The following is an 8,813-nucleotide window of genomic DNA, read 5'->3' on the forward strand; positions in this document are numbered from 1 at the left end:
ACGAATTCAAGAATAAAACTTTAATAAGTTATACCTATATATTATTTAATTGTAATATTAAATTTTAAGTAATATACATCAATAAACTTATGTATCAAAATAGTTTTTAAATTTTTTTATCAAATGTTTTATAACCAAAAATGTAAAAGAAGAGAATATTCTTTGGATGCTAAAGGGGTCGATAAGAGATTAAAATTTGTCATTAAATTGTCAATAAATATTCTCGGATCTTTTCAAAAGGTTATACAAAAGAACCGACCCGGTAATTTCTGAACCGTCAGATTATCCACGATCACAAAGGTAAGGTGCACCAGCACCACAGTAGATCACGTACGTTCACGAAATCTCGAGGCTATCGTCAACGAGATCTCTCTCGAAGCATCCTGACCCTTCGTCATTATTTCTCTTTCACTCTGTAAACCCTTTAGAACCCTCTAGAATCCCCCAACTTTCTTCACACTTTAAGTAATCCGTTCAATATAAAAACCCCTTTCGATCTTTGATTCTACTTGCTGTTGATCCAACTGTTTGTCTCTCTGATTTGCTTGTTTTTGGTGGAATACTTTGTGTTTGTAACTTGTTGCGAGTGAAATGGATGAGGATTTCGATATTCCGGCAGCTGAGGAGATGAACGACGAATTTATGGATGATATTGAAGCGCCGGTGACGTTGAAGGTTGGAGAAGAGAAGGAAATCGGTACTCAAGGTTTGAAGAAGAAGCTTCTTAAGGAAGGTGAAGGTTGGGATACGCCTGAAAGTGGGGACGAGGTTGAAGGTATGAGCTCTGGCTATACTTTTTTTTTTTTTGATATCTATCGTCGTGGGGTTCTAAATCATTATGGTGATATTGACTGTGAGCTGGATTTGTGTTTTTTGTAGTTCATTATACTGGAACATTGCTCGATGGGACTCAATTTGATTCTAGTCGTGATAGAGGAACACCATTTAAGTTCACTCTCGGCCAAGGTGAGATTTTTTCTCAATGATATATGTGATTGCGTTTTTTTTGTTATATTCGTGCATTGTATATTGGTCTTTTACTGTTTGACTTCAACTTCGTTGTTATTCAGAATTATCTTTAATGGCATGATTTATTGATGTTAAAATGCGTAATGTATGTTAAGACCATATGCTCAGCGCTGTAAACTAGCCGAACTTGTTAGTATTTGTTCGTTTCACTTACTCGGATGAACGAGGTAAATGAACAGAATTTTTTGTGTTCATGTTCGTTTAAATGTGTTTGTTTGTGTTTGTTTTTGTTCGTTTGTTAAGATGCTAAACGAACTTAAATGAACACAAATATACTAAAGACTCTACCATTACTCATAGTTTCTCGCATTAACTATTTCATACATTGATGTCATAATATATAATATAAACGATATGAACGTAAACAAACAGGAATAATGGTCTTTCATTTAACTAAACTAACAAAAAATGTGTTCTTGTTCGTCATTTATTAAATAAAAGAGCATAAGCGAATGTCCTGCCAAATGGTTCTGTGAACGTTTGGTTTGTTTACATCCCTACATATCGTGTTTATGCATATGTAAAACTTACTTTTGTATGAACAGCTGAAGTTTTCACCTGCCTTGGTTTGTTGGTGATAAATGATGATTTTATATCTGGCAAATTATGATATCCTGTATTCAGGAAGCAATATGTTAGATTTCAATTGTCATCACATTTGTTCTTATTTGTTTCCTGACATTAGGGCAAGTAATTAAGGGATGGGATCAAGGTATCAAGACAATGAAGAAAGGTGAAAATGCCCTTTTCACCATCCCTGCCGATCTGGCTTATGGTGAAAGTGGTTCTCCTCCTACAATTCCTCCGAATGCCACCCTTCAGTTTGACGTGGAACTGCTCTCCTGGGTTAGTGTCAAGGACATTTGCAAGGATGGTGGGATCTTCAAGAAGATTGTGAAGGAAGGAGAGAAGTGGGAAAACCCTAAAGACCTTGATGAAGTTTTGGGTACTTATATGTCTAATTTTTCATGGGCAAATATCTGCTTTTTGACTCATTTTTCATGTTCTAAACTAAAATTTTGGATTTTTTTGGCAACTACAGTCAATTATGAGGTTCAACTTGAGGACGGGACTCTAGTTGCAAAAGCGGATGGAGTGGAGTTCACAGTACAAGAAGGTAGTTTACATGGAGGCTTTTTCTTGTGGTTTTAGCCTTTTAGGAGCTCTTTTGATTGTTGCTGATTTGTTTGTTTTCGATTAGGCCATTTCTGTCCTGCTATTAGTGCGGCTCTTAAAACAATGAAGAAGGGAGAAAAGGTTGTTCTTACAGTCAAACCACAATGTAAGTGTCTTCTTGCGATACTTATGAAGAAATTTTGCCTTGAGTTGTACGAAGGGTGATTCACTTCTAATATATCTGGTTGCAGATGGATTTGGGGAGAAAGGGAAACCTGCCTCTGGTGATCTTGGTTCAGTCCCGCCAAATGCTACACTGCAAATCACACTGGAACTTGTATCGTGGAAGGTCGTCTCAAATGTCACAGATGACAAGAAAGTTGTCAAGAAAATCTTGAAAGAAGGCGAGGGATATGAGCGGCCAAATGAAGGAGCTGTTGTTCAGGGTCAGTAGCAATGACTTACGAGATTTTTTAACCATATATGCACATGGTGTCTGAAATTGCTTTCTTTTGATGGGCAGTGAGTTTGATTGGTAAGCTACAAGATGGTACTGTATTCATCAAAAAAGGTCACGATGACTTCGAGCCTTTGGATTTCAAAGCAGATGAAGGTATATAGATCATCAGAAATTCCATGTTCCTTTTGTTGTATCGTGTTGTTTACCTGTCTTTGTTGATGGGTCACTTTGGTCTTCACACAAGCAGAGCAAGTGATTGATGGGTTGGATAGAGCTGTGATGACAATGAAGAAAGGGGAAGTAGCTCTTGTGACAATTGAGCCAGAATATGGGTTCGGTTCTACTGGTTCCAAGCAAGAATTAGCAGTAGTGCCCCCTAATGCTACCGTGACCTACGAAATTGAGCTTATCTCCTTTATTAAGGTAAATGGGATTTAAATTTTGAAGTCATATTTTACATGAATCCAGATGTATTGTTATTGTTCGGATGGTGCTAAGGACAAATTTGTTTTCAGGACAAAGAATCTTGGGACATGAACACCCCAGAAAAGATTGAAGCTGCTGGCAAGAAAAAGGAAGAAGGAAATGCATTCTTTAAAGCTGGTAAATATTTGAAAGCTGTGAAGCGATATGAGAAGGTAGGACTTGTCATTTGTGCAGAGCTTTGTTTTACTGATGCAAAGTTTGTTGTATGGCTAAATCTTGTTCTTTTTTTCAGGCTGCTAAGTTCATAGAGTACGATACTAATTTTGAGGAAGAGGAGAAGAAACAAGCAAAAGCATTGAAGGTCACTTGCAACCTCAATAATGCTGCTTGCCAGTTGAAACTTAAAGATTACAAGCAGGCTGAAAAACTTTGCACCAAGGTCAGATATAATATCTTTCTATTGACAAATTACTATGATAAAAATATATGCAACTGTAGGCGCAGATATGCACTTCTAAGCTGAACATAGTTGGGAAGCTTTAATGACTAAATTATGTAATGGGTTCAACAGAGATTACTAAAAGGGAGCCAAAACTAAGGCTGTGTTCTTCAAACCTTTATTACGAAGGAAAGGGAAGGGAGGAAAGTAAAAACAACGAACGTAACGAAAATATTGAAACAAATGTGAGAGGAAATTGAAACAAATGAAAGAAATTAAAACCCGCTAAAAAGATTTATTAAAATTACAAAACTACCCATTTTTTGGAGGATATATTTTTTAAGGATGTATTTGTAAAGTCGACATCTTTCTCCTTATTAGGGACACGAGAATTATTTTTCTTTTTCTCCTATTCAAGGACACAAACAGACTTTTCCTTTCTCCTCTATTCATGGACGATCTCGAATAAATTTTTTTCTTTTATCTTTTCTTTTTCTCCAAATTTGATAACACAGTGTAGAATCCATGATTGTAAGGCAATTACATTTGAATGTAGGTCATCATTTTTTTCAGATCAAATGGTTGATAGGAGATCCATTGTTCTCCCTTTTTGGGTTCTCTGTGAACTTCCTTGTTGTCTAGTATTCTAATAAAATGTACTACAGGTGCTGGAACTCGAGAGTACAAATGTGAAGGCACTGTACCGAAGAGCTCAAGCTTACATCAATGTAGCTGATCTGGATCTTGCAGAGCTGGATATCAAAAAAGCCCTTGAGATCGACCCTAACAACAAGTGAGAAGCTTTACACATTTTATCACAGTATGCAGGTCATCTCTTTATTTACTGTTTTTAACATTGTTTGGTGATCAGGGATGTGAAACTTGAATACAAAGTACTGAAGGAAAAGATTAAAGAATACAATAAGAAGGATGCTAAATTTTATGGAAATATGTTTGCCAAAATGACCAAATCATCCTCCAACGTGAGCCTTGCTTCCCTCTTTGATCCTTCATCTTTCATCTTTTAGTTTGTTGCAAGTTTTAAGATGGTGTCCGATTATTGTTTGCAGAAATCGGGTACGAAGGACGCAGAACCAATGAGCGTCGACAGCAAGGCCTAATAACTATAAAAAGAAAGATGGTTGGCAAGGATATATGATGATGTTGGAAGTGTCAAGAGTCTTCTGGTAATTTTATGGTCTAGTGCTCTTATTTGATGGGCATCTTTAGAAAAAAAAGTCCTCTTTTTCTTTCACTTGGAATTGAGAATGTGAGCTACTAATTCACGATGAAGATGCGAGATTTAGTTTGGTTTGATGGTGCAAGTTTTTTATTTATTGTATGATCTGCTGCTTAAATGGTTCCAGATTTACAAACGTTTATCAGGTAAATAAGCAACAGAACTAAAATCTCGTATACGAATAAATATCTTATCTTTTTGAAGATCGAAGAAAGTAGTGATTAGAAATTTAAACTATTAAGCGATAATTTTTGAATTGTTAAGAGGTGAATCTTGTTTTTTTAATTTTATTATTAAATAATTATATTTCATTTTGTATTATATTATAAAGACTATTCAATTATTTTGCATCAAATCATTCAATAACTACCAAACAACCCTTAAGATTCAGTCCAGATTTTGTTTCTTAGATATCGTTCTCTTGTAAGCCTGATGTATTTTATATAAATGGTTCTTATTTTCTTTTAGTTTTGTAACCTTGTATGAATTTAAATTGTATTCATATGTTTAACACATACAATTATACAAATATATATAGTACATATATGCATACATATGCCACCTAAGGGGACATGCCTACAACGTCGTAATTTAAGGTTTGATCTTGCCACCATGCCGCCTCTAATGACATTTAGAACCTTGGCTACGATGGATTATGATAAATGATAATACCTTTTCCTCGTTTTTGTTTGACGAACGGGAATAGCATGGAAATGGGACGAGTATCTAGAAGGAGGGTAATGCTCTCTCGTCCCCACAAGTAATCCCGAATGGGTTTGGTGAACCCCTTGTGTACCTGTTTAATAAAAAAATAATGGAACTAATGTATGTTAGAATTAAATTTGTAATATTGTTGGAAAATGGTCGCTGCAACAGACGTCATTTGGCTCAAGTCTTATGTCTTATGTCACGTTAATTTTAATGCACGCTTCCAAGGCTTGATGCTTGGCCTCGTCACCACACCACACCACACCATGTCTTACACTATTTGAAATCTTAATTTGTAATGAATTGTCACTACATTTATTACAAATATTGAAAATTAAATATATTTGTCAGTTAAAAAATAATAAATATGTACACATGAGAATGATTGTGTGAGAAGTGAAGTTATAGTGAGCAACGTAAGAAGAGATTTAAACCGTTGATTATATTTAATCACATGTCCCATCTATAAATTACGCCTTAGAATGAAATTGATCCGGTGTATCTCATTGTACCTCATTAATATTGACATTCACTTATGATTAATTCAAATGTGAGATATATTCTTACGTTTCTCACTGGAACCCTATCCCATATATATACACATATTCATTTATACACATATATTTAGGGTTCGTATATTGGGGGTCATAAGAGATTTGTTAGCAAAAACTATTTATCTTTTATACTTTTGTAAAAAAAACTATTTATCTTATATATATATTTGCACTAGTTTGATCGATTCAGATTTAAGACTTCAAACGTAAAAACAAACAATTTTACTAATCCAGATTTCAAACTTCGTAACCACCCTTTTATAAATTAATAGTAAAATTAAATTTCAAGACCTCTTAAAAAAACAACCTCCACCGTAATAAAAGAAAAAATTTAATCTGGATCTGATCAGGGACCTCGCTTCAAAGTATGAAAATATACCCGTTCCCATCCAGTTACCCAACAGGAAATCCCGGTCCTGCTACGGTTGGATCTGCCAGTAACCGTCCCCATGTGTAATATGGGATACGAAGCTTGAACACAAGGAGAAGATAAAAGAGGCAGCGCTAAGGAATTCCCACATCGTTTACGGGCTCAGATGCATGAATGTATATATGGAGAAAAGAGAGACGAATGAGCACGACCTTACTTGAACAGGATCTGTTCTATAGGCTCGTACCTCTGTATTCTTGATTCCTAAGAAGACAGTAACCCATGTCTGGTTGATGAGCCAGAACCATGTAGCCAGAGCGTGATTAACCGAGACCCATGGTCTAGGCCATGGCTCAGTAGATGATCGTTGCCATCCCGTATGATCGTGTCTTGGCATGGTTACATGGTTGTCTGACAGATAATTGTTCTTATTTTTATTTTTGTGGAAATTTGATCAGATGGTTTATGAGAAAATGATGTGTATAGCATTTAGTCATTCTCTATTTTGATCCTTGTCTTGTAGGTGGGTACAGATGAAGGTTATGTGGAAAATGTGGCTTACTTTTTTATGCAAAGCAAGTGTTCGCCTAAATGTTTCTATGGGAGGTTATGATTTGTCTTTGCCATGATCTTGAACTAATCTAGTATGGATTCCCCTTTCTCTATTATGTTTTCTGACAACAACAAATACTAGTTACCGTCTTTCTTGATCTTTGTCTTGTAGCTGTAGGTGCATTGAAGGTTGTATGGAAAATGACCTAATTTTTTGGATGCAAAGCAAGTGTTCGATGAAATGTTTCTATGAGCAGATTATGATTTGACCTGCATTGATTATGGACTTATTTAAGAAGCTTGTGGTGTCTAAACGTGTTTATACAAGAATTACTGTATGTTGGACTCATATGATTGATGGGTTTGTCCTTTACCTTTGCAAAGAGGTTCCTCATTCACTCTGTGATGCCCAATATTACAATACCGACAATATCACGTGGGGGACAAACTACAACCAGCAATGAGGAAGGGGAGGGACACGTGGCAGCAGATCATTCCATACAGCCCATCAGGAGAGGTAACCGAATCAGAAGGCCCAACAGAAAATACGTGGATGGAGGTACTACATAGTGCAGTGGGGTGCAAGGAATAAAGCAGCATTTGAAAAAAGACTCTCTCTCTCTCTTTCTGGAATTTTCTGTTATCTTCTTCCTCTACATTTCTAGCTTACCATTGCAATTGTCCTTTATTTCCCTAAAAGCATACTGTGATGTTTTTATCCAGATAGCTTCATCAATAAAGAAGTATTTTCAACCCTACCGGTAAAAACATTAAACTACTGGGTTGAAAATACTTCTTTATTGATGAAGTTATCTGGATAAAAACATCACAGTATGCTTTTAGGGAAATAAAGGACAATTGCAATGGTAAGCTAGAATGTAGAGGAAGAAGATAACAGAAAATTCCAGAAAGAGAGAGAGAGAGAGAGTCTTTTTTCAAATACTGCTTTATTCCTTGCACCCCACTGCACTATGTAGTACCTCCATCCACGTATTTTCTGTTGGGCCTTCTGATTCGGTTACCTCTCCTGATGGGCTGTATGGAATGATCTGCTGCCACGTGTCCCTCCCCTTCCTCATTGCTGGTTGTAGCTTGTTCCCCACGTGATATTGTCGGTATTGTAATATTGGGCATCACACACTCCTATAGCCTTCCAATCATTAAGGAGGAACCCTAGTGCTCCAAAACTCCATTACATTCTTGATGATCTCTTTTTTCACAGTCAACGATCACTAGAAAACGATGACGCTCTTGGAGGAGAACCACTGCAAGCTCTATCTGCAGGTAACTCTTATTTAACCATGCTAGATTTCCTTTTGGAGAGCATAATACAGGAAAGGTGCCTTATGCAACAACTTCTGAATTGGAGTTTTCACCATTCATTAACATGAAGAGAACATATCTTTTGTTTTTAATGGTGATGCCACTTCACTTTCAGATACACTCAAAAGCAAAAGAAGCTCTTGCCTACAGGGAGATCCCGGTGGGAGTGATTCTAGATATGGGATCATGGGTTTGCATTATCTGAGTTTTACAAGGTCAACCATTGATAACTATATAAAACCCCGATGAGACCCATGGTTATGCAAGTACATTAATAAGTAATAAGAGATCATAGTTGGGAGCAATTTCTTGATTCGTTGTATGTAGGGGTGTTCGCGGTCCGGTTTGGGCGGTTTAAGCCCTCAGACCACAAACCAAACCGTAATGGCGGTTTGTAAAAATTTCAGACCGAGCGATTTGAAACCAAGTGCCCAGACCGGTCAAACCAGATCACGAAAAGGCGGTCTGGTCTGACCGGTTTAGGCGGTCTGGGCCTTTAATGGGCTTTAAACATTAAAACCAAAAAACCTAGTGTCATATGTACTATTATAAATTTGAATAATAAATATTAATCACCCATCATAATCATCTCCCAT

At 36.5% G+C, this 8,813-nt stretch overlaps 1 protein-coding gene, 1 long non-coding RNA gene and 1 other non-coding gene across 3 annotated transcripts; all 3 read left to right on the forward strand.

The window, feature by feature from the left end:
• Positions 1-422: 422 nt before the first annotated feature.
• Positions 423-4,892, forward strand: LOC112517615 (peptidyl-prolyl cis-trans isomerase FKBP62-like). The gene is made up of 13 exons (XM_025124962.1): positions 423-775; positions 880-966; positions 1,715-1,975; positions 2,072-2,146; positions 2,231-2,311; positions 2,397-2,591; positions 2,669-2,758; positions 2,853-3,028; positions 3,121-3,243; positions 3,324-3,470; positions 4,136-4,263; positions 4,342-4,453; positions 4,541-4,892. The coding sequence occupies exons 1-13, from the start codon at positions 592-594 to the stop codon at positions 4,589-4,591; spliced, it is 1,710 nt and encodes a 569-aa protein (XP_024980730.1). The 5' UTR covers positions 423-591; the 3' UTR covers positions 4,592-4,892.
• Positions 4,893-5,042: 150 nt separating this feature from the next.
• LOC112517616 lies at positions 5,043-7,265 on the forward strand. Its single transcript, XR_003069744.1, has 2 exons — positions 5,043-6,986; positions 7,067-7,265. It is a non-coding gene; the product is annotated as an uncharacterized LOC112517616 (long non-coding RNA).
• LOC112518793 lies at positions 6,550-6,763 on the forward strand. The gene has a single exon (XR_003069864.1). It is a non-coding gene; the product is annotated as a small nucleolar RNA U3 (small nucleolar RNA).
• Positions 7,266-8,813: the final 1,548 nt, after the last annotated feature.

The sequence above is a fragment of the Cynara cardunculus genome (assembly GCF_001531365.2).
Source record: "Cynara cardunculus var. scolymus isolate 2C chromosome LG 9, CcrdV1, whole genome shotgun sequence".
Lineage (NCBI taxonomy): Eukaryota > Viridiplantae > Streptophyta > Magnoliopsida > Asterales > Asteraceae > Cynara > Cynara cardunculus.